Source organism: Mercenaria mercenaria, chromosome 15, assembly GCF_021730395.1.
Source record: "Mercenaria mercenaria strain notata chromosome 15, MADL_Memer_1, whole genome shotgun sequence".
NCBI lineage: Eukaryota > Metazoa > Mollusca > Bivalvia > Venerida > Veneridae > Mercenaria > Mercenaria mercenaria.
The window spans coordinates 48,128,595-48,155,420 of record NC_069375.1 but is presented as its reverse complement, the minus strand read 5'-3'; the positions used below and the strand labels follow the sequence as shown (position 1 = coordinate 48,155,420).

General features: G+C 33.3%; 3 protein-coding genes across 8 annotated transcripts in view; 2 read left to right on the top strand and 1 right to left on the bottom strand.

The window, feature by feature from the left end:
• The window catches only part of LOC123552252 (echinoderm microtubule-associated protein-like 2), a 67,913-nt gene extending 46,830 nt beyond the window's left edge, over positions 1 to 21,083 (top strand). For 3 of the 6 annotated variants that reach the window (XM_053525208.1, XM_053525207.1, XM_053525205.1), the window contains exons 3-25: positions 566 to 741; positions 4,005 to 4,328; positions 4,709 to 4,806; positions 5,401 to 5,575; positions 5,914 to 6,053; positions 6,655 to 6,710; positions 7,197 to 7,496; positions 8,044 to 8,197; positions 8,901 to 9,050; positions 10,815 to 10,887; positions 11,245 to 11,349; positions 11,608 to 11,694; positions 11,918 to 12,061; positions 12,766 to 12,906; positions 13,276 to 13,389; positions 13,606 to 13,758; positions 14,790 to 14,924; positions 15,378 to 15,448; positions 16,511 to 16,608; positions 16,812 to 16,918; positions 18,029 to 18,131; positions 18,598 to 18,827; positions 19,860 to 21,083. In XM_053525208.1, coding sequence (XP_053381183.1) covers positions 566 to 741; positions 4,005 to 4,328; positions 4,709 to 4,806; positions 5,401 to 5,575; positions 5,914 to 6,053; positions 6,655 to 6,710; positions 7,197 to 7,496; positions 8,044 to 8,197; positions 8,901 to 9,050; positions 10,815 to 10,887; positions 11,245 to 11,349; positions 11,608 to 11,694; positions 11,918 to 12,061; positions 12,766 to 12,906; positions 13,276 to 13,389; positions 13,606 to 13,758; positions 14,790 to 14,924; positions 15,378 to 15,448; positions 16,511 to 16,608; positions 16,812 to 16,918; positions 18,029 to 18,131; positions 18,598 to 18,827; positions 19,860 to 19,982 — 3,257 coding nt within the window. In that variant the 3' untranslated portion in view covers positions 19,983 to 21,083. The other 3 variants (XM_045341764.2, XM_053525209.1, XM_053525210.1) reach the window with 3 other exon arrangements.
• LOC123552259 (cerebellin-2-like) lies at positions 1,536 to 3,498 on the bottom strand. The gene is made up of 3 exons (XM_045341777.2): positions 3,339 to 3,498; positions 2,321 to 2,479; positions 1,536 to 2,003 (listed from the first exon to the last, which is right to left on the bottom strand). The coding sequence occupies exons 1-3, from the start codon at positions 3,445 to 3,447 to the stop codon at positions 1,555 to 1,557; spliced, it is 717 nt and encodes a 238-aa protein (XP_045197712.2). The 5' UTR covers positions 3,448 to 3,498; the 3' UTR covers positions 1,536 to 1,554.
• A 472-nt stretch (positions 21,084 to 21,555) lies between the features above and the next one.
• LOC123552275 (uncharacterized) lies at positions 21,556 to 24,862 on the top strand. The gene is made up of 2 exons (XM_045341803.2): positions 21,556 to 22,886; positions 23,447 to 24,862. The coding sequence occupies exons 1-2, from the start codon at positions 22,778 to 22,780 to the stop codon at positions 23,761 to 23,763; spliced, it is 426 nt and encodes a 141-aa protein (XP_045197738.1). The 5' UTR covers positions 21,556 to 22,777; the 3' UTR covers positions 23,764 to 24,862.
• The last annotated feature ends 1,964 nt before the right edge of the window (positions 24,863 to 26,826 follow it).

Genomic DNA, 26,826 nt, shown 5'->3' with positions numbered 1-26,826 from the left:
AGCATTGCCTAGTAGACCTCTACAAAATTTGTTCAAATCATGAACCCCGGAGTCAAAATTGGCCCCGCCACAGGGGTCACTTGATTGTACATAGGGAAATCCTCATAAATTTGCTAAAAATAAACCAGAAGGCCTAGATCTTAGATATTTGATATGTAACATTGCCTAGTAGACTGCTACAAACTTATTCAAATCATGACCCTCGGGATAAAATTTGCCCCGCCCCAGGGGTTACTTGATTGTACATAGGAAAATCTTCCAAAAAATTTCTAAAAATCATCAGTTTGACATTTGAAACATGTAGCTCATATTACTCTGGTGAGCGATCAAGGGTCATCATGACCCTCTTGATTATGAATGACATTATTCTTTTTTATGTTTGTATATTTCCATTTCAAATATGAGTCAGATGAAGATTTTTTATTAATATTAAAATTAAACTCTGTGTTTAGCAACAAACAAGGAAATATGTTTACTTTGCTGAACAAAAGTTTTCTCATGTGTAAGACCAAATGCGAATGATTTCATTTTAAATGTTAGTGTCAAAGTAAATGTTACATTTCAGAAACGAAAGATCCCGTAGAGGATAGGCATAAACAAGATGAGAAAATGCTGAAAGAGTTAAGTGATATTGTTGGAGATTACAGTCAGCAACGAATGAGGGCGTTACATATGAGCCTCCGGCAATATGGTAACGACGAGGGCAGAATGACAAGCAAGGAAACGTTGCAGGCACTACAGGTTTTGTATTATAATTTGACTCATAATGACAGTCCGAAATTTCTGTGCGAGTATGTTTTATCGTATATTATTTTGGCATTTTGGACGTAAATGTAGCTCTTCCGATCATATGACATTCCGTAGAAGCCGAGGAATGCCAAAATTGCATACGGAGTATACAGAAACGAACAGAAATCATTACATGTTCAGAGCCTTGACCTTAGATTTATCAATTTATTTATTATGATTAGAAAAGACTCTATTAATTTTCATACGAACATGTGGTATAATTTATGTTCGAACAATTTAAGTTTAAAATTAGTTTGATTTTAAGGAAAAATAATAAAATAGTTTTATAATAAAACTATATCTTTTATAAAACTATATCTTAATACAGACCTACGACCTACGACCTACGACCGGAACCTAAATGCAAGTACATACAAATGTAGCACAGTTATTCTGATCCTTTTGGATCACGGATTGTATTCAATTATTGTATAACCGAGTTCCGCTTAAGCCGGTGCTAGGGGGCAAAAAGAGAATGCTAATGTACTCAGTCAATCAAACCGAGATTGAAATCATTTTGATTCGTTGCGTTCTGTGCTTCAAAGGGATCTTTTTACAGACTGTTATCATATTTTTTTTTCAATTAGGGTTGATTCAGTGATAAAAGTAAACTGAAAGTTTTATTTGCTTACTGGTTTATTTTGACGCAAAAATAGAACCTTTTCACATGACTTGACCACAAATACTGGCATATTATTTGGGTTATTTTATAAGAGATATATGTGAACAGCTAGAATAATAAAGTATGAGCAATATGATATTTTATTACGTATATGTTATAAGACAACCCATGAAACTGTCTAAACTGTCAGTCCAAATAGCTGTGTCATCGTGCCTCTGAACGCTCACCCAAACCTCATCTCCCGGTACGAGTTGTAGAACAACTGTTGTGGATCCCTGGTCATGAGTACCGCCTCTACCGTCCGCAATCGCTGCAGCCACTTCTTTGCCATTTTTCATGATAAAGACCATCGTTGAATCCGTTCCTCCGTATAAACCCATGATGGAAACGGAGAAAATGTAGATTCCTTTCACATTTGCCACGAAAAGTCCATGCTGAGAGTGATAGGCACCGCCAATATTTAGCATGACGTTATTGAAGATGATAGTTTGGTTAATATGCAGATGCTGTATTGCCCTTCCTCCAGTTAAAGTTGCATGAAATGCCACTGTTTCATTTTCGTCAATCACAAACCGTTTGCCGCGTTTCTGGCCTAGATACAATGTACAGTGATCATTGATATACAAATATTATTATTCAATCGGAAGTGTCTTTGCTCTCTTATACTCATGTTCACGTTTTTTATATTAACAAAGCATAGAATTCATACAAGCGACAGACATGACAGGGTGGAACCTTCGTTTTTAATATGCATTATCATACTACGTTGACCGAGACTAGAAAAAATATCATCATATTACAACTTAGCATTTAAGTCATATGTTTGTTCTGGAATCATTAGACACAAACAAAGCGTACAACACCGCAGATTCTAGTGAATTAAGCTGGTACTGCCCTTTGGATATTTACCTGCACCAATATGTTTTATTTTCTCAACAGCAACCTGGCGCAAATCTTTGATCTCATCTTGTAACTGTGCATCCTGCTTCATAACAGTGGCCCTTAACTGTTCTAATTCGTTTCTCAGTTTCTGGTTTTCCTCTTTGAACTGAACGTTCTGAGCCGCACCTGGTTGCATACAAAATATATAGTATATTTTCTGGTCTATTAAAGTTCTGTCGGTGCTAAAGGGCATTCAGATGTTGTTGAACATTTCATTACCTCATGAATACACCCAGTCAAACTGTGTCTGCTATTATGTTGCTTACTTGCACTATACCCTTTCACATTTTAGTAGATATCACAGCGAAACAATTACTCAAATAACAAACATTTCATATCTATAAGTATATCAATGTCCTTACCAAAGATTTCTGTTTTCAAAAACAAAGCTTTAAAATTTGACGCCTTATGTTATTAATTTATAAGACCTGTAGTTACTTTTTTGATACATACACAGTAATTTACATGTTGCAAAAACGAGAATCATTAAGATTGTTGAAGTTTACCATGTTCTAGTTTTTGTATAGGTGAACAATATTTGTATGTTTCTATTTAGAAGTTAGTGCAATACATACTTTTCTATATGAGAAACTCCCACAACTGTTAGAGATAAAACAGGTCTCAGTCTTTTACAGAGACTGTATTTTTGTGTGAAATGCTTAATGTTGTAGTATCCTTACTCAATTACTTGCTTTTAAAATTCTGTTTCTTTAACTATTATTTTCAAAATGCTTACCTTTGACACCAGTAAACCGTGTGGGTATATAATAAAACTATTAATTGGGATACCATGGGTTCAAAAAAAACCCAAGCCGAGACAATTGTTCGCTTTGACCATTCGACAGAAGGCAATGTCTGCAGAAATACATCCTCCGTTTTAGAATTGTGATAGGATGTTTGGAGAATTAGGGTTGTATAGATTACATATCTACTGAAATATTGTTCTTCAGACACACATGAAAGAACAAAAGCTTATCTTACTCACATTGCTTTTCAACGGCGTCTATTCTCGACTCAAGCTCTCCAACTGACACAGCCTTTACACAATATGCGTTTGTCACAAATATTAATGCAAACAAAAGGTGATATGCCATCTTTTAATCTTAACACTATAACTTATGCTACATATGACGTTTCCTTATCTATGACCGTTTTTACATTTGATAAGTAGTAAATGATAACCTAGTCTTTATTAGCTAGGTCAGACTGAAGTCCATCCTGCCAGTCAGTATAGATATATTCTGTATTAGGGAATATCAAATATTTCACTAGTTGTTGGGGTGAGGATGGGAATGGGAGGATACCTGTTTAGATGGTAATGAGGCTCTATCTGAAAGCAGATATTTCCTCAGTGATAAAATGCTTCACATGCCGTATTCATATATTTTATCATTTTCAAATAATAAAATAACAGATGTAAACGCAAATAAACATGCTTATGTTTTGTTCAGTATTGAATGCATTATCAATTTCTACGATTATTTGATGTTGTTTTAAGCGTTTCTGAGAGTCCTTGCTGTAACGAGTATAATTGACAACCTACTTTTTTCGCACTAATGAGATTGGTTTTTTTGTCGAACAGAAACCAGTCATATTGAATGATGTTTAAAATATAAAAAAAATCACAGTCTTTGATAATTTTTACTTTTAGGAAAATTCCGTAACATTACCTAGTCTGCTTTTGAAGTCGCTGATTGCAAAATTCGACAGCACAAAAGGAATAGATCTTGAAGCACTTTTCCGTTTCCTAATGGAATCACATGGGCGCACGGGACGTGACAGCGTAATGGCTATGCACAAACGTAATGATCTTGCTCCTCGAAATGATGTTTCACAGGACGACATAGATGACGATTTATTGTGGAGAATAGAGTCCCAACTCATAAAAAGTCATGAGTATATTAACCTTACGGATTTGAGGAATGAGCTGCAGAGGAGGGACACTGCTAAATGTGGGATTATTGATGGTCCACAAGTAAGTATTTTCGGGTGTTATTAAAAACATGTGATACCGTAGCTTAATTGGTATTCTACTGTCAAGTCATTTTTATACAAAATCATTTTAGGTCGGTTGTAAATCTAGATATACAGCTTATTTTCATTACTGTCTACATCCCATTACTAATGTTTTACTCCTTGTTACGTTACATTGCAACTTTGTGACATCATACTCAAAATAATTGTGTGGAAGTTGTCCCTGTGTAGTTTGCTATTACATTATACGATACACTGGGCTGTTTAACGTTCGCATGCGCATGAAGGCATTCCTTCTCTAAACACTTTAAATAATGCAGTGCACTTGATGATCCAGAAGGTAACTATGTAACCTCAATTTATTTCTTAAATGTATTTCAGCTGAAGCACGTGTGTAATGACCTCCAGCTTCCGATATATGGAGCTCTATTGAAAAATCTTATGAAAAGGTGTGACGAAGAAAAGAACGACAAGATTTGGTAAGTTCCATATTGTTATGATAGGAAAAACGTTTCTCTACACAGATTTTATACATTTTCAGCTAATTGTTGGATTTTCCTGTATGTTCTTTTCTTTTTTTCTTCTTTTCGCTTTTTTTCTTCTTAGAAAACAGATTTGTTTTACTAACTTCACTCATTTTTTGTTTCTCAAAATAAAGCAACGTCTATAATGTGTATTACTTGTACGCTTGCTCCAAGCATCAGTATGCCTAAACAATATCACACTTTTAAGACAATGTATTACTGTAAAACCCATCTGAGAGAACATGAAACACAATTTGAAGTTAACATCTTTAATCCTATACATTCTCATTTCCTTTCTAAAGAATATATAGTAAGGACAAACTAAATAGGAACAAATGCTTCATTTGCTTTTTACTACTAAAAGATCTAAATACATGTCCTTTACCCTTGTTCGTATTTTAGAATGATTTTAAACTTCTAAATTACTTACAAGAACGCTATAAAAATAATTCAAGTTGTACAGTAAAGGAATAGATATGTACACGAACTGTAAAACTAACATACCAAAACTATTAAACTATATTGAATATTCTTTTAATCTAATTCTAGCTGGCCTGAATTTCTGTCTTTTCTCGAGCGTGCCCAAGAGAGCGCAAAAATAACTTGTCCTAGTCTTAAGTCACTGCCGGAAAGATTAAAGAGTAGAACGCCGATTGAGCCGTCTCCAATAGATGAACTCTCTTCAAAAACAAGGATAAATATTGTAAATAAACTTCGCAAAAAGGTATGCTGTTTTTACAGAATATTGTAAAATTGAGATTTCAGATTTTAAAAATTTAAGGATTAGTGATAACCATATTTAAATCGTAATTAATATATCATAACAAACTTACACTTCAAATACAAAGGATTTTCAAAGTAAAAAGTCAAATTTCCCAGTGAGCATTGCAAATAAAAAGTCAATTGTAACATTAATTTTCTTCCATGTTCCGTAAACCTCCAAATAAAATAGTTGAATGTTTCTTCATTTATAGACAAACACCAATACCTAAATTTTCTGAACTTAAAGCCTTGTATATATAAATGTAAGCAATACGTTATTCATGCCTAACTTTTATTTAGAGCTCATTGAAAAAGCCCAATATAGTGAAAGAAGAAGATGCTGGTGTCATGGCCAGTGGAAACAATGCCGAAAATCATGAAAAGAAGATGGAGATTAAAGAAAACGGCATCAACGCAAATGTACCTAACGAAGAGATTTCGTGAGTTTTTAACATAATGTTTACAGTTCTCGATTTTAAATCAGCTTCAAATATATACTACTGGTAAAAAGTCATAAGATTATCTAATCAACTTGGCCTTGACCAAGATAAAAAAAAGTCCTGATTTTACCTACTGACACGGACAGTGGATTACATTCCTATATTTTCACGTCATTAACATAGTAACTGATGACATCGTGTAGCCAAAATGTTTCTGCAAATGCTTAGTAACATTCCGGTATACATCTAGATCTCTTAAATCCCCATTCCTTTTCACAACACTTTGCAATATGACTGTTTTTCTTGTCTTGCAATATGAAAGTTTTAGTTCTAAAAACGATTGTCGTGTAATTTTGTACTCGTATTTTAATTAAAACATGTTAAAGCTTTAGATCTGTAATTGTTAGCAATTTTGAAATGTCTTCTGAAGGTGTAAATATATCTATACATAATACCGTGTCATATAAAAGTGTAATAGTAACGATTAATAATAAAATATTACTACTACTACTACTACTACTACTACTAATAATAATAATAATAATACATTTATTTTAAGTGCATAATTCTTAAGGACCTGTTTATGTTTCTGTTTCTATAGAATTGAACAGCCTAAGAAGGAAGAAACTCCAGATAAATTGGACCAAGAGCAAACAGGTAAACATACATTGTCTTTAGCCTGCCACTGTAAAACTGGTGAAAACATGTACACGTCATCCCAATAAATCACGTAAAAAGGCATCTGAAACTAACATGTCCGAATTGAAGACTATCCAAAATTGAATTCAGTTACGGAAACCGATACGAAAAATATGTTCAAGAAATTGAGCCACTCCTCTGTTGAAATTCGTTGATTCACTTCGATTCCTCATTAAAATCTGTTTAGAGTAAATAGAAAGATACACATGGATTGAAGCACGAGCGCTTAAATATTTAAACATCTGAAAAAACTTAATGTGTTTACGCCTAAAGCTATAATACAATGTAGTTTTTGTTTTGGTCACCATTATAATTTATATATTTTATTGAAATGCGTACTTAAATTCAACATACAATGTACAAACTTTACAAAATTTGAGAAATGTGTCTGAATAAAATAGTTACAAGTTGTTTAGAAACAGTCGGTATACCTTTAATGTTAAGATCACAACATAGAAAAAGACGGAGGCCAGTCAGATGTTATATCATCTCAAGATGAACGATCCCTTCCCTCCACTTCCGGTGATATTGAGGAGCAATCAAGTACCAATACAGAGGAAACTCGAGTACAAGACACACCCTCCGAGCAACTAAGTGACAAAGACAATGCAGATGAAAATTTGAAGACTGCCGATGAGACGAGTGACGATAAAACAAAAATTGGTGCACAGTACGATACCGACAATGTGGAGATGGTTACATTCAAGAATGGTCAAATTGTATCCGTTGATAACAAAGAAGACGGTAAATGGTTTCCTTTAAGAACGTATTTACTTAATAATAATGGACCCGGAATGACACCCCGCACTTTTCGTATGATTACGTTATGCCGTTATTCAGTTCGGCATCATTTGGACGAAAACATAGTTGAACGAGTACACTACTTTCAGTAAAAGAAAAAAACCCGGAGAAATCGCATACGGGAGAATACGTAATTAGGCTCCACTACGGTAATCTCCGTTTCATCTGTTGGTTGTGTCTATCTTTGGCAAGATAATAATCAATCATATCAAGACTCATGATTTGATGATTGAGTACGGTTACACTCTTCGGCCAGTCATAAAAATGTGCTGCTTGATATGTTAACTAACTCGTGTGCCAAACTCGACACAACAGAGAAAAACTTGAATTCTCAAATTAGTGTTAACATTTTTTTGAAGTGGATCTAGCTGAAAACTTTCAAATTATTACTGGATATATATTAAGCGATTTTCATCTAATGCTACTTTTCTGAATAAGAAGCCATCTTGGCAAAACTGACTTATGACAAATTGTTTAATTTACCGTACAGATGACGACGAAAATCACAAAGTGCTCACAGAAGGGGAGAAAACAGTTGTTTCGATAGAAGTTAAAGGGAAGACATTATCATTTACAACAGATAAGGATTTCATTGATAAGCAATTAATTGAACCACCATGTGAACGTATGAGACTACAGTGGGTGTAAGTTGTTTCAAATTTCAGCATTAATACATTTAGATCATAATTGTTTTTTTGTCTTTTTGCGCTCTTTCAACTTAAAACATCTAAACATTGGTATAAACGGTATAAAAAGAAGTAAACTACAAAACAAGACTGAAAAAGGGGTTGTCATTAAATATAAAACATGTATGCGCATTGATCTACTTGTAAATTAACAAAGCATTGTAGAAGTTAATTGAGCCGTGCCATGAGAAAACCAACATAGTGGGTGTGCGACCAGCGTGGATCCAGACCAGCCTGCTCATCCGCGCAGTCTGGTCAGGATCCATGCTGTTCGCTTTTAAAGCCTATTGCAATTGGAGAAACTGTTAGCGAACAGCATGGATCCTGACCAGACTGCTGGTCGCAAACTCACTATGTTGGTTTTCTCATGGCACGGCTCAATTGATTATTGATATAATCAATACAAGTTTTGAAATAATCGAAAATCCATCAAAGCTGGTAAGTATATATTATATGATGTTGTCTAAGTGATATAATTTTTATAGTAAGCACCGATTTCATGTTGTCTTTATTATTGTAAACAAAGTAATTTGAAAAGTTGACGACGAAAAAAGTGAAATAAGATAGCATGATCTAAACTTATTTACCTCTTCCATGAAGTGATTATTTATTGCAGTGCCATCTACGCTATAATTTCACGTTTCTTTCGATCACACAACAGATATGGTTACCGTGGAAACGACTGTCGCAAGAACATTCACACCCTTGCCGGTGGGGAGATATTGTACTTTATGTCCTATGTTGCTATCATCTACAACAAAGACACCCACAAACAGAAATTTTACAAAGAACACACCGACGACATTAAATGGTATCTTATCATACTCTTATCCTAGCAAATATTTTAGCCTACGTTTTGGTTTATTGTCGATAGTTATTAGAGGAAAGAACTGAAGAAATAATAATCTAAAAATGAAAATTTTCTTCACAAAATGTACTTTCCCGTTGAATAGATATTACTGCATAGCTAAGAAATGTTAATAGAGCTATGAACAGAACTATTACACGTCTCGTTATATAAATCGACGATCAATAGTTTTTTTATTATAAACTATATATAAATTATGTAAAAAAAAATCGGCTTGTATTTCACAATTAAATATGAACAGGCAGAAAAAAAAACATTCTGTATCAATGGTACCTTTTAAATTCCGTATCGTACCTTTTGTAATGTATGCTGCCGGACTACTTTCATTAATATGCATGACCTGACACAGTTCTATAAATAGCACACATAAACACTTCACTTAGTTCCATTTTAATATTGATAAACATTGAAAGTTTCGTTCAGTAACAAAACAACAAACAAAAGGTAGAGGTATATTATAACAGCAGCTAGATTTGGGGATTTTGTATTCGGCTCTCGTGGATTTATATATCTATAGAATCTTCTTAGTCTCACTTATCTTACTTAATATTTGAGAAAAATATGAAAAAAATACCAGAAGTTATAACAATTTCGCTAAACTTATTACCTTTTGAAACGAAATCACATTGGGACTTTAGATTCATAAAATCTATCAATCAATCTAGCTACGTTTGATTACGTTATTTATTGGGAAATGGAATCATAACTAATTGAAATTAAAATTGAAATATTCTTAGTCATGAATAATATATTATGTTCGCTCATTAGATCGATACATACTACGAAATGAAAGGTTTTCAGAAAGAATACCGGGTATATTATTTGTACCGCTGTTCTCATGCGCAAAGTGTTGGGATTGATTTTTCAATGCATTTGCAATCAAATCCTAATACAAGTTTGCGTGCGCGGGCGAAAACTTGACACCATGGTGTTAATATATTGTTGTTGTGAACAGAACTATGACAAAGGAACAAAGATATAAACTTGTTGTGGCACTTCTCCTCAGCCTTCTATAATCAAAGTAATACCGCAAAAGTTTTTCATGGTATTACAATTTATACAACTACCATTTCAAACGAAAAGACAAAAGAAATATTCACTGCTTTAATATTTATATCTGACATGTTTATGTAACAGCTAAGTATTTGATTTATCTCATGAAAATGAAATTTTTCTTTGAAATGGTGTTGCAGACTGACCGTATACATAGGAACAAAAGATCAATATGATAAAATTATTACACCTAGAGTTGTTAATCTTACCTGTCATATATTACAACATCTGTTCATAAAAGCTGCATTTTGCTACAAGCAAAGTCATCTGAAGCAGTGAAGCTCGGATAAATCAGACACAGATGAATATATCCTAATTGTTTTGTTGTAAAAATATGATATTGTGTCGAAACCCGTCAGTTGTGACAATACAAGGGAAGTAAACAATAGATATCAATGCCTTAAGTACCTTATACATGCCTACACCTGAGGCAAGAGGTGTCACTCTTTGGGAACACAGATGCAAAAAAAAAATATCTCTATAATTTATTTCTTTAATTTATATAATTCCTTACATTTGTAAAACGTTTTGTTTTCTTTTGGTTATTTGAAGGACTTAGAAATCAATATCTAGTCTCTATTTGTGAATATATGAGATTTCTATCTCTACGTGTATGTAATATAATTTATTCACTTTAACTTTACTATGTTATAGTATAGATGTCCATTCCAACAAATTCATTGTTGCCAGTGGCCAATACGCCAACAGAAAGAACACAGCAATCAAGGTACACATACATAACTTACATAGACCACTGAGAACTTATGTTATGTGTTTCGGGATCGTCGAAGAAACAAGTTGATAGTGTTTGCATTGTAAAAGGAAACTGCATTAGACCATGATCTATTATTTCATTTCTGTTTAAATCTGGACAGCCTGTACTTATGTTTTATGTTTTTACTTATTCCACGTGTCTGCGTCTTAAAAGAGAACTTGCATACCAAAATCCTCGTCTTTTGTAAAGTAATCAGAATGTCATACAGCGCAACAATAGGCCATAAAACGACTTTGAAAGCCTTTATTTAAAAAGATATCTGTTACACCCACATCAACAGTTTTCAGTCTCATATTTTGTTCTTTCTAGGCTGTTGTGAGAGTTTGGAGATCTGATAATCTCCATACATTGCATGTCCTGGGTGAGAATATGTTTGAGAAGTCGATTGCCTGTTTAACATTTGCGCCTAATAAGGTAAGTAAAATAGAACGTCCAAACTGCTGGTAGGAACATTGAAATAGACAAAGATACTTTTGCTTTGCAGTCAGTAGAAATTATTTGAATCTAAACATGTTAAAATGTCCAAGAGTACAATGTTAAGTTAGTAATACGTGGAAACAGTTGCCAAGAAACCATTGTGTACAAAGTACACTTTTTGTTATCTATACACTTGTAGAAAAAAAAACTATACAATGCATTACTGATTTCAGTTTTAAATATTTCAATTTATAGGACCTGATCGCAGTTGTAGACAATAGCTTAGAAAAGAAACTCACTGTTTGGGATACATCAAATGGAAGCTTGATGGGACAGGAAGTGGTAAATCATAGCATTAATACGCATATGAAAATCAAATTAAATAAATATGAATACTTGTTTTTTAAAATTATGGATGAAAGAAAACTGTTAAAAGTAGTTCGGTTTATGTTTGCTATTCATCACATAAGTTTGCAGTTAGACTAGTCTGGAGGGAGTTCTACTACCGTTCCTTAATAAAAGCGCATTATAATGTTATCACAATTGATCTGTAATCTAAATTCAGCTACACACTGACTTAGTCTGTGATATTGGTTTCAACCCAAAGTATCCAGATATATTGGTCACTATTGGCAAGGAACACACGTGCTGGTGGAAGGTTTATCCCGAAAGTGATACGATACAAGCTTCTTTAAAACCGGATTATGACGTAAGTATATTGTTTAAACTGGTATCAAAATATTTGATATGCATATAATGTTTTAGCAGTGCATTTTTATATTTCAAATAGCTTCAGCAGTTATCAAATTGGTTAGAAGTGCGCTTTTGTTTTAAAATAGAAAAAGTGATATGCAGATGCAGTATTGGTAATAGTGGTACTAGCGAGATAATTGGATTGAATTCCATTAATATGCGAGTACGATCAGTCCAGGAAAAGACAATGGACATGAGAAAAAAAAATGATAGGGAGTACTTATTCTTTTGTACAAAATACGAACTGTTCAAGCATAAACATGCAACATTGCATTGTGTTTAAAGTCAATGATATTTTAATACAATGAGAAAATAATAATTCAACACTCTCCGTGTGCATATGTAAGTTAACAATTCTTAAATCTTAAACCTCTAAACAGTTATCAAATGTTACCATACTATAAATCTTATTAGTATAGCTTATATTCATGTACGTAAAATTGTGTATAATAACCTTACAAGCATAATATAAATATTCAGGCACGAAGCTTCAGCCAGATTCAGACTCAGCCACACACAGCAGCATAGTTCCTATAACGTGGATATCAAAGCAGACAGTTACAGTTATTTACGATTTATTTTTCTTATTACACATTACATGTATATACAACCATGCTGTAAATGATTGTACCATATACAACTATTCCATTTGCATTTTAGAATTTTCTCAGAGCAAAGTTCGTGATATGTTTAACTTACAATGAAAAGGGTGATCTAATAACAGGAGATTCTAATGGAACAATTTATGTTTTTGGAGACGGTGGCAACAAAATTACCAACTTCATTAAACATGCTCACGATGTAAGTCTCCCTGTGTATATGTATATAAAAACCCATTCTATCTCTATACATCATATTGTTCTTTGCACTTACGTATGTTACGTTTCTGCAAGATAAAATAGTCTGGAACAGTGACGGTTAACCAGAAGAGAAGCTGAGAGGTAAGAACTTTATAAACAAGAATAATGATCCAAAAGGAAAATTCAAATTCTAAAATCTTCTACATTTAACTTCTAAAACTTTCGGAATGTCACATTTATTCATTTATTTAGAATGACATATGACTAATTGCAAAGCAGGGTTAAAAGCAAAAATCCAAAATCCGTAAGTTTTGAAATTTGTTTATTGATTGTAAGAAACAACAAGTAAATGTTCATTTTTTTTAACCAGGGTCCAGTTTTTACGGTTCTATATCACAGAGGATATATTTTGTCCGGTGGCAGAGACGGTATAATACACACATGGCAGTGGGGCAAGAATATGAACAGCGCCGGCTTTATACAGGTAATGAAAACAACGTTCACCACAAATTTAAATAATCATGTTTTCTCAAAGAAGCCAGTACCTTGGTCGAGCCCTCTGGTAAATATCTATTGAAGTACACAAGTGTTTTAAATGATGTATCCATAAGAAATACTAAAATCTGTATAAGGCGAATAGTTAAAAGAATACCGACCGCCAGAAAACCGCTTGTTTTACACTCGTTTTGTAATATTTCAGATGCCTAAAATGGAAGGAGGAGTTCGGATGCTATGCGTATCAAAGAGCAGTCTTTTGATTGGAACGACTATGAATTCTTTGTTAGCAGTTAAACTCTCCGAAGGCGATGCACCTTTGCAAGGTGCTCAATTTGAAGATAATACTATAACGCAGGTACAATTAGTATCTTACGTGAAAGTCTGTGAGTCTGTTGATGAGTGGTAATGAAATGTACAACATCCCTCACGCCCATATACAACATCCCTCACGCCCATAGCACGGGTTTGAGCGAAATTCTATTATCGTACCCTATGGTCCCAAAGGACAAGTACAGGGACAACTTTTACAACCGCAACAAGACTGTTGTTGTGACAGTCAATATAATGTATTAGAAGATCCTCTGAAATCATAGAACGCAACGAAGCAAAATAAAAACAGTCTCGGCTTTGATTGCGTCGGCTCATTAACACTACGTTCTTTAGCACTTTTGACCTCCTATAACATCAAAACTTTTCCACAATATATAAGGACTGTCTTTGTAATAACCCCATACATAACATGAAACCAGTTCCTCAACACCCGATTTGCTTATACAGGAAATGAATGAACCACTTTCCTCAGATCCATCAAAAGGTACTTTTCTGAACTGCAAATATATATTTAAAAAATTGATCAGTGTTGTTATATTTTCTGGTCTTTTCGGATCATGGTGACCATTTAACATATATGTAGTAGAGTTCCGCTTAAGCTGGTGCTAGGGAGCGTGAGGGATGTTGCACATTTCATTACCTCTCATGAACAGACACAATCAAACCGAGTCTGCTATTATTCTTTTTTGTTGCATTCTTTGCCTCGAAAGAATCTTTTAACAGATTTTATTCAACGAATTTTTGGTATTCAAATTTTGCGTTTGATCACATAAATGACATTCCATCGACAAACAGGAGTGATCATTATCACCAATGTGCTAAATACCTTTGGTGTAATTGTGCTCATATACACCTTTAACAAATGGCAACGTTGGCATACTCATAAACAGTAAAATGAATTTCAAAATGACTGATGTTCCAACTGAAAACAGTTAAAAACAACTGGAAAAAAACCATTTATTTCGTTGTACATAATAATAAATTTATAACACTTTCAATTGTTATTATATGTAAAAGTTTAATACCAATGTACTTGATTTAATATAACTATACTAGTGTCACTATGACGAGCTGCGTGGATTGACCATCGCTTCCACTTCCTTGGCTGACGTGTACACTGCTGGTCTGGATGGTATAGTTTGTGGATATAACTCGCAAGATAGGAAGCCAACCTCAAAGGTTCAGTTCAAGGTAAGAACTAAGTTAGTTACGAAAAGAGTCGATTTAAAGAAAAGTGCGTCAGGTTAAGGAAGGAATTATAATGCTTAGTTCAAGGTAGTATATTGTGAGAATGAGTCATAAATGAGTTCAAGGTATAAAAAGGGTCAATCGAAAGTAAACGCATGAGTAAAGTAAAATGTCAAGGTATGTATAAAATCAGTCAGTTCAAAGCATAGAAATAAATTATAATGTCCTTTGAAAAGGCAAATGATAACGGATATTTTGTGGTTCCTAATAATTGACGATTCGACTTTTTTTTAAAGAGTTGTCTGTTTTCTATGAAGGAAATATCATGAAAAAATGTATCTTATTCATTTAGGTCGTATCTCTGTAAACTATTTTTACTTTGTCTGTTCTTTGTGTTTGTTAAATCATTTTCATACTTAACGAGGTAAATACACTACATATTCGTTTTCATGACAGTGTAACCAATACCTTTGTGTTGACGCCAATGATAACGGAGCCCTGTTGGCGCTTGGAACGAAAGACGGGCAGTAAGTGAGGGATTGTTGTTGTTGTTGTTGTTTTTTACTTAGAGTCACAGATAAGGTCATATAAGTCGACATTGTGGCGAAAGATCCCATGTTTCCCTCAGAGCATTGTTTTAGGCATAGGTGGGCACCTATATGGTGTTTAATCAGGCGCCTTTAAAGATGTGGCTATATTTTGATATAGCCCTGAAGTTGTAAATCATCCTTTTTGAATTTACATATACAAATGTACGAACATTCTCTGGTCGTAGCATATTGAGAAAGTATGTGTTGCTACTATGCTGCTGCTGAGCTAAACAGAATAAATGGGTAAGTAAGGAATATATTAGATGACAGCGTTCTAGCTCAGTCGGTAGGGCACGCGCCCTGTAAGCGAGGGGTCCCGAGTTCGAGTCCCGGACTGATTGCACATTTTTCTCACCCTTTGACAGTCTACGCTATGTTGATGGTTCAGCCATATGCTTGTTAAAACGAGTCGTCTGGTTAGTTCAAATAAAAATAGATTTGCGAAAATAAAAATAGCAATTTCGGAAATCCAAATATACAGAAAGATGAATGTGAATTGGTCATCCTCAGATCTTCGTTTAGAAGATCAAGTATTTTAGTCAGATTGATGTCTTTAGTACAATTATTTGTTTAAAATAATCAATTTATATAAGAAGAGCTTTAAAGTTTAATAATTGTTTTCATTTTACCTGTTTTCGAAACTGTGAGATAATATCAAGATAGTTTCTTTAAAAGATTATACCGTTCTTTTTGTACACTGTTCTTCAAAAGCAAAGAAAACATATCAGTTCGTGAATAATTAGAAAAAAATAATAGAAGTGGTTACGCATGATACGTTTAATTTGTAGAGAAAATATTGTCAGGAATTTTCATTAAATCGAAAAACTACAATAATTAAACTTATAAAACTTTTTAACATATAACTAAATATATATGAAGATAATTCCACATACTAAATGGTATCTGACACTTACTGCTAATTTTACAAATCACTTCAACAGCATCCTAACACCTGTAACAATGTCTTAAGAAATATGTAAGAAAAATTACTATTCCTAGTTTGCAGATTCTCCGCCGAAATGATAAAGGGATTTTGGAAGAGATTCTCAACAGGAAAATATGCAAGGAGAGGATCGATTGTATCAAGTTATCACCAGGTAGATAGAACGGGGTTTCAGATCATAAACTTGGACGTTTATTATAAATTTTCATTAAAATGTACATGCCCTCCCAATGTTTAATAGCCGGTCAGAAAATACTTCACTACATAGGTATATAAAACTGATTTTTCATTTGATTCAAAGACGACGTTTTCGAAATTCAAGGACATTACTGACAAAATTCTTCGCCGATTTTGCAGACTCGAGAAGCATAGCAGCGGGTTCTCATGACAGCTGTGTATACATCTTTTCTAATTTGCCCAAAGAAGATGGTAGCTTGGTGTGGGAATATGCTGGAAGGTTACAGGTACAGAAAAAGTGTACTAAATTCTACATACAGTTGTTTTGATTTTATTTCCTTGTATATACCTACAATTCAAACATCTAGGTTCTTGGTCTTTATTTTGCATCGCTATGAACAAAATCAGAATGGAATATTTTTATACTCATTCGTTGCAACAATGGAGGTATACGTATTTTTATATATGTGTTGCTTTCTACATATATTTTGATACTTGTACAATATTCAAATTTAGGTGAATGGAATTTCATTTTTTGCAATAGTTGGTGTGTATTTATGTTCTCATTACGTATAAAACATTCTCGAAGCAATGTAAGGAGAACTGTGTTTGTGTTTTTATGATTTTAGCCCTTTCCATTTTAGGCTTAAACTACATGTATAAGTTAATATTTGACAACTGGACGAAACAATCAAAAGCATTTTGTTAAGTATTATCTCCCTTGCTCTTTCAGATAATTATATTCAGGTCATATAAAACTAAAAGGACACTATTTTCACTGATTATCTTCTAATATTTCTGATAGCTTTAACTATTTTTGGCAAGTAATATAAATATATATATAATATAAATGGTCAAAAGTTCTGGCACATAGCGATAACAGTACAAGCTATTCTACAAACGTGTTTGTAGTATTTTAATAGTCGAGAACGAAACCAAATATTATGCAAAAGTGCCCTTGTCGTTATACGAGTTGTGTGCAATACAAAATATTTAAACTGATAAGTACTGTCTAAGTAATAACAGTCAATGACATTGACATGTTACGTAATAAGATAGAGCTAATAAGAAATCACCTATTTAATTGCATGGCTACTTCAGTAATTTACTTTATATTTTTCTTACAAAGCTTTATCTTGTCTTTCATTATCAAAATTTGATGTGAACCACAGAAATCACCAGAGAGACATTTTTCTTTATTAATAATTGCTGAAATGATACAGACTTATAGCCATCGTTACCTTCCAAGAATACACATCACAGACTAATTTCCAACTTGTATTCTATATGATGAAAACAAAACAAAAATCGTTGCTTTATCATCTCAATCCGTGATCATATAATACTAGTAAGGTAAATACGGTGAAGATGAAACTGAAAATAAATATATTTATTAGGGCAATTCAGCGCCGGTAAACGGTTTGGACTGGTCTGTAGAAAAACCTGCCGATGGGGAGTACATTTTGAGGACAAGTACTGTTGCTATGGAATTAATGTACTGTAAGTATTTATCAAACACATATTGCAGGTTCGGCAGATTTGAATTATCAATAAAAACATTTTGAGCAATGTTATCATTATTTAACATACTCTAACCAGAAATACAGTATCTATCAGTAGAATAAATATATATCGGTTTGCTCGTCGGTTACAAATAGAACAGATTTCCAAGAGATCTAGCTGATTATATCGTGTTTTGTGCACAATATGATGTTCAAGTTGTTCCTTCAGTTTTTCAGATGTTTAAAGAAAATTTTTTAAACTTATAAGAATATGAAACCTGTTTATATCTGAACATATTTAAGAATGTTTTTAGAAAAATATGATATCGGCAATATCCTTTCACCACGTGAATTTTATCTTTTAGACTAACTATCATTATCTGTTTTTATCTGGCTAAACGTTACGTAAAACACGTGAAATATGCAAACTTGTTCTATTTTACGATTTCTCTTTCTACATATAGGGCGTCCTGCAACTTTAGAAGTCTTCTACAGACGGGATGTTATTTCCAAATCGAAGTGGATGACAAATTCTGTGTTGGTTGAATTGTCAATAGCAGGAATTATGACGTCAAGATTTCTTAAAGTGGCGGATATGACGTCAATAGATGTGAATGATACGGGTACATTAGCAGCATGTGGAGATACCTCAGGAAATATACGATTGTATCGATATCCTTGCTGTTTGAGTGGGGTAAGTACATGATGATTCAAAACTTACTGTAGTTACCTGTCAACGGTTATAGATGCAGAGGAAAATATCCGGTTCGAAGATAGAACTGTTTTGGCGGTAACGATCTTTTGATTTTTATCGAACTTTACATATAAATATATATTCAGTTCACAAATACCAGTCCTCATATTCGGCACGAAAACTTCTGTCACGGATGGGTATCAGGTGGTTTTTTCGGCAAGTGCAAATGCTCTGGAAACGCCAAGAATTAGATTTCTGACTTTTCAGTAATATTAAACCCAATGTTCTGCTATAAAAATCACTTTACCTACATTGGTGTAACGGCTTATATCTAGACTTTCGCTACAGGTAAACGATTAAGGTTTTTGCTATGAATATGTAATACGGATCCCATAGAATTGTCGGAGGGCGGAGAATTGAAAGTCGAAATAAAAGCCAAATGACATGATTAAAAGAACTATTAGAAAGAAGCAAAATCTGTAAACTCCCCTTTATAACTTCGAATAGATTACAGAAGTACTCCTTAAGTGTCGCCTTACTTATGTCTCCATGACACTGAGAAGTCAGAAAAAAGAATACTTGAATTATATCAAAGGAGCAGTCGAACATTTTTCTGTTTTAATGTTTTTAACTTTCTGCACTTTTTCCGCTAATTTTAGTCAAATAGTTAGGAATGTATCTCTAAGTTTTGTGTTTTAGGACCCGGATGATACAGATTAATGTGTGTTTTTTAAACATTTTTTAACTTTAAATGAAAGCCGATGCCGGCTAAGATCACACGTATTTCTTTATACTTTGATATCAGCCGGAGTTTTTACATGAAGCTTTGAGAGAGGTTTTGTAAAAGAGCTTGAACCAAATTTTTAGCGTATTTTTTGGAAGCATGCCAATTAATTGTGGCGCAATTAATTGCTTTTATATATCTCGTATATAAGACAAAATCTTGTTAAATCTGCAGGCAATTTTCAGATTGTATGCGTTTTCACAGTTCATAGTACAAAACTATCCATTGTTTGTTATGTTTTTTTCTAGACATTCTGCCATTCCTATCGAAGTCATGCCAGTATTCATGGTATACGATTTACAGCAAATGGGAAATCTGTGATGACTGTAGGTGGAAGAGACTCATGTCTGATGCAATGGGATATAGTTTGAGTGTGAAGAAAAACTCGAGTATCACTTAAAACAATATTATTAATTTGAGATTAAATACCGTATTTTAATAGTCATGATGGACATTGAATGTGACTTATATTCAAGTATTCAAAATGGGAGATGTGTAAGTTGTCTTAAATATCAATTTTGGACAGCGGATATGAACGATATTCATTATTCCTGTTATATATAAGTAGATATGATTGACATTTGATATTTATGATAAAGGTCTCAAATACTTATATAATTTGTATTAGATATCAAATATAACTGATATTCGAATATTCAAAGTAGGATAGTAAAAGTGATATGGGGAATGAGGTACTTAGATTTAAAAAAACATCTGTATCTTGTTCAAAACATTTTGCGATAATATGTATCTTAATAATTTTACAAAGATTACAATAAACAGCAAGTATGTCGAACAGCTATCTGTAATGAGCCATTGAAATAAGTGATAATTTATCACTATTAATAATACTGCAGCTCACCTTGTGAAGGTTGGAAACCCGCCGGTTATAAAAATGAAAGATCAAAACTGGGAACCAATACTCAAAGCAGTTATGAGATGAGATCAAATTAATCAATACACATTTCTATATTTTTGAGTGACTCAGTGGTCTAGTTTCTTAATCATTAGCCGGGTAAAGCAATTCTACAGATCTTCAGTTGGTAATATCTCTGTTTATATATTTCATACATTTTAATACATTTGTAATTGATGTGACTTGCCTAAACCCATCCCAGTTGACATTGTATTATATCCGGAACTACATTAGTAGGATTTTTTCTACTTATCAGTTAAGTAAGGGCTGTGTCTGTGTGTTTTATTCGTTTGTGTATATACAAGAACGAGGTGTAGTGTCAAACAAGTCACCAACATTCTTAGTGCCACTGAATAGGTGCTAAATATCACATCCAATCAAAGTCACAATCGCCTGTATGTATTATATAGTAACTAGAAAGCTACGCCTGCAGCAGTAAGGCCCGTCGTGTTCCGCGATAAGGAATTCAATAGCATTTTCAAAAAAACACCAATATTGTTTTCTTTTAAACAGCGTCTTGTAAGTAAAACCCAGGTACAGTAGAAATTAAAATGCTAACGCTGTTTTAATGCCATTTTATCTATCAAATTTAACACTTGGTCGGCCATTTTGTGCTGTGTAGTATCGGCTATAGGATGCTACGTTACGAGTAATGGGACTGACCAGCTGGGCTAGGATTAGAATGAACAGAAAAGAAAGAACAGTAATGCTAGCATAACGGGACTGAACTGTTTGTCTAGGATAGATGAAGCAATCAGTAAGGTGAGCATTATTGAAACGATAAGTATACAAGAAAATATTAAAATCAAATTTTCCCAAAACTTTTGTCTGTGAATAAGCTTGTCCTGAGTTTATGCGTGTATATTTGAGAAACGCTATTGGTAAACAAAATTCAAAACCAAACTAAATCCATGCTATTTCTGCCGCACACCATATCATACGCAAAACGTCAGCCGAAACTTTATATGTAGAAATAAGTTTGATTTAATATACATGTCGTACAAATTATACCACGACTAGACGTTCCAGTTTTGCTTAATAATTACAAATGGCACAGACAGCGGACATATCCAGATGCAACCAACTAATTAGATAACTGCGGTGGTCTTTAAACGAGTAAAATGTAAGTTTGCATAAATTATTCAGTCTGATTACATTGTCTATAGATAATGTCGGTGAACTGTATCATGACGTTCACGCTACATCACGTGAGATTTCTGCATTGCTGAGGTGTTATAATGTTTTCCACAAGTTACAAACGAGAACGAAATCAACAGAAGAGTTATTTATAGTTTGTTTGCCATTTTTAAAGTTACACAGGTCATGTAGAGGCACACAACGACGAAAGTATGTTTGACAATGACCTTTGCATTAAGATTATATGTGAGTCGTCATGTTAAATTAGACCATCTTGCAGTTAAGAGTTTCTTGAGAAAATGTAACGTTTTAAAATACTGTGTATTTCTAATGATGTGTATATTCTGAATTGTTCACTATATATTCGTGAATGAGTTTTAGCTAAAACGGAATGTTCGTTTTGACATGTTGGTTCTCGATTTTGAAATACTTATTTCGAATGACGCCATTTGTTTGTGTACAATTTGTAGATAACGTCAGAACCCCAATACACTCTTGCGGAAAAGGGTCTGTTGATATCATTGCAGCACTGTTCTTATAAGAAAAATAAACATGTATTTTGGTCAGTAAATATAAGTATTAAAGCATGCATTGTATTAGGTATATGACTATGTAAATTGTGTGCTGGACTCCATGATCCCAAAAGATCAAAAATATAACAACACGAGGAGACTTTTTACAGTGAAACATTAGTTAGAAATAAAACTGTAATATGGAAATGAAGAAATATTTTATTGCGTTAAAAGCACCGTCACGCATTTTTCATCTAGATAGATCCTAGCATTGGTTGCATGTATTTTAAAAATATTTAATTATATATAATATTATAAAAGGTCCGTTCTCACGCCGATCATTTATTTATTACTTGAAAAATAATTCTTAACGACAAAAAAGATTAGGATAATCCCATTTGTCGCGACGAGGCACTTTTAGTGAATTTATACATTGTGCAGTGACCTAATAATGTAAACTTGACATCCTTAACTGAGTTATATTTGGAAACTTGTAATAAACATAGATAAAAGGGCATTTGATATAACAGTCACATTTAAATTCATTCTAAAAAACGGACAGAAATATCTAACAGGCATTTTAGATTTTGTCAAGTTTTAAATGTGGAAAATGAATAAGCTGTGTGTTACAGTTGTGGTACTGCTATCACTTTGCGTTTGCCTTACATCAGCACGTCCTAGACTGCGACATAATGTCCAACAAACGCCAAGTAAGTGTTTTCATCATTTTTGTAAACTTTTAAAAGTAATAATTTTTTATCGAAAAATATTCACTCAACTGCAGTGCTGATATTATACAACTTTAGTGCATATATCTCAATGCAATGCAATCAATCTTTTTTTTTTCACTACAATTCATAGATTCCGAATTTTACTTTTGTTAGAAGACGTCTGCATGGTAATCATAATTTTAATATATACTGTCAGCTTCGTCAAAGGTTAGAATGTCATTTTTTACTTGAAACAGAGAAATAAGTCCGGATTCATACTACGAAAACAAAATGACACGATTATATTTGCACCTTGTTTTCAATAGGCTGAATTGCAATACTACACAAAGTAACGTAAGAACAGATCCGATAAATTTTGCTGAGTTGATATTCATTTCTCATTCAAGAATTATATAAGTAAATTTTGACTTTGCATTGCTACTTTGACCATTAACTGTACCTATTTTAAGAAAGAAAAATGTCCCGTTGAATAAAATATCGTATCAATAAGTTAGAACTTTATTTGTCTGGATAACTTATCAATTACCCTTTCTTTCTAGCAAACATTGGAACAGAAGACAAAACGGATACTGAAGAAACAGTTAATATTGATATTGAAGAAAACGTTGGACATAGAAACAGCGATGATTATGAGGATATAATGGAAGACAACGGTTCAAGTAGTATTTTCCAAAACATTCTAAACAACATGAGGAAAGGCCAAGTGACGAAAGAGTCACTGTCTGGATGGATGTCTCAAATTAAGACCGCAATGTCAAGAGGGTCTCTTTCTTCTCAAGCTGTCAGCCGTTTCATGGCCTCACTAAAAGAAAAATTGTCTGGGACTCCGTTTGAAAATTGCTGCCCACTGGGGTAACTGCAGTAACAGAAATGGCAAAAAAAACTATACTGTGACTATAAGGCTGAAAGTTAACAGATTTTTACATCGATAGTTAGGAAACAATTGAAACTGTTCATCGGGATTGATGGAATTACTTCAGAGCTGTTTTAAGAGGTCGATAGGAGTGAAATAATTGACTTAATGCCTAATTTATTTCTTATGAAGCCTTATTAAAGTAACTATTTCCTATCTATTTTCTTCACTGTTTATACATCAAATGCTGCTGTTCTTAGAGAACTTGATAGGTTTCCGCTTTCCCTTACTTGTAAAGAGAGGTCTTTAAAATATTGGTTGAATATTGTGAAAAATCAGAACTCATTGATGAACCATAATGTTATAATGTTCTGGGTTATGGCGCTAATAATAAGAACAGATGTAATAATGTGAAAACGTGTCTTGATATGCTAGGATATAGTGATATTATGTTGAACTTTGATGCAAATATTGAACAGTCAACGTTGACGCGATCAATATGTTCAGAATTGGAACGAAAGTTTAAGTAACCAGCCAAAGATGCAATACTATGTAAAGTTTAAAACAGAATTCAAATTTGAAAAATATCTCGATGTTATTCAAAGTGAAAAAGCTAGAATAGAATATTCTAGATTTAGGCTTAGTTCACATTGTCTTGAAATTGAAAGTGGTAGATACCATGGATTTGACGGAGAGAACAGGATTTGTAAAATATGTACCAGAAATCAAGTTGAAAGTGAATAACATTTCTTACTTTGTTGTCCGTCATTTGCACATTTACGCCAAATAATTATAAAAAAAAATAGTTCTTGGGCATCTGTTACCAAATTTAGAAATGTTATGTCTAGTTCAAATGTTAGAATCATTAGAAATCTTGCAAAATATGTTTATAGTGCAATGAAAATTAAGAAGGAAAAAACTTGCAGTTATTGCTGCTGCTTAGAAATTTGTAATATTTATAATGTGTATTGTATTTGTTTGTTGTATTGCATGTATATATTTTCAACCTCTTGGCCATATTTATTTAATGTGTTTGAAAATGGCCAAAGGGCATTGTATAAGTACTGATTTGCCAATAAACTGAAACTGAAACTATAAATCATTCAATGCTTTGTGCGGTCACTGTGATTAAAATAAAAACAAGGACAAAAGTCAGAGAGGAAAAGCCATATTTAAAAGAAAGTAGCCGCCCATTTAGCACATGGAAATGGGGGAATATATATGTAACTTTGCTTTAAAACGTCAACAACGTCATTAAGGATAAACGCTTTGTCTGACTTTTCACTCGGTGTTGCACAATCAGCAGAGTGAAAAAAAAAATAGACACTGTCTTCCAATCAGGCAGACTGTTGCATAAATCTTTCACTTTGATTAATTATCTATAATGAGTTATCAAGTAGTCTGATTTGCAAACCTACGTCACGTGACATGTGTCAGTCCAGGTCACAAATTCTTTCTTAGTATGGCATTCGACGAAAAATGTGACACTTGTGATCAAAATAGCCCCTATATGATCTGAAATCCTTTTTTTTTATTTGTAGTCAGGTAGTAAATCCAGCACTTGATACTATAACTGTAATGTTTTGTCAATAGTAAGACGTGCTAGTATCTCAGTCTTCAGAATGATCCGCGGCCATTGTGGAGAATACACAACTGACATTCAGAATGCATTAAATGAATATCCTCCAGAAAGCTGCATTCGCCAAATCACCCAAAAGGAGACATCATTTCATGCTAACTTTTACCATATTATGAATATAACATTTTGTTACATGTTTATGAAATATAAATTGCATATGAAAACTGTAAGAAATAGATAAAGTGAAGAACTAACTCCAGAAATATACTTTTTACTTCAAAACTAACATGTTTCGTCCACTGGACTTCATCAGAGTATAATAACAAAACAGTATGACGTCACAAGAAAATACGACGTCAATGACGACATCAAAAGACGTTACCCATTTTGGCGTAATATTCACATATAGTATAGGATCAAAAATAGATACTTATTCCCTTCAAAAATTGCAAAGCAAAAATAATATTAATACAGGCAAGGAAAACAAACTAATATGCAAAAATACATTAGGAAGAATCTGTGTGAATAAATGAAAGACTAAAATAATATTTTAGCATTCATGCCATGAGGCCAGGCTGTATTCAATGTATGAATCCAACGAGTCTCTTTCAAGAGCCTAAACCAGTCATTTTTACCAAGTCGATTGGCATGCAAGAAAAATCACTAACAGAGTGATTTTCAGAACTGAAATGTTCAGATACATTTGTAGGAGTATCAGGAAAATGTCTGATATCAAATTTATGGCTGTTCATTCTTTGTGAACATTTCTGATGTGTTTGTCTGATGTGTTTGTCATTGAACTAAATAGGCGAAAACTGTAAAATTTGTTATAAATTAAAATTTTATTATGAAAAATCCATACATATTTCCATCAATAAACTTTGAAAAAACCACGGACATTTGACGCCATCTTGAGATAGAAATTTGCGCCATACAGGAGCTGAGAACGAGTGCTTCCACATTTGATCTACTACTTCATATAAAAGACTTTTCAGAATAGAAATGATATAACAGATCGGTGTTAAACTAAATTCAAATGAAATGGTATGGAAAAAGGAGAAAGCAGTTGCATAAAACTGTCAGTACACATATATCTTTTATTAGCTATGTTTGAAAATTGAATGCCTGCAAGAACCCAATACTTCAGTGAGCTATGTTTTAGACTCGGTCTAAGAGTTCAAAGAAGTTCAGAGGTCCTTTGTAGATTTTCTTCTTCTTTGTTCTGTTCCCGTCTTTGAATAGAAACATATTGTGCGACCTAATCTATGAAACCCAATTTTCGCTATCTGTTTTCTTTTATTTATTTACATGCATCAAAAGCATGTTACACATATGCGTGTTTTATCAGTCAGGCAATGGGCATTAGTGTAATCACGTATTTTAAGGGAGTTAGTGGTATTCTTCCACGTAAATATACATGAAATGTTACACCATTTTCATTAAAGATAAAATGAGAGAAGACAGTTTGTCAACGTAAATAAACAAAA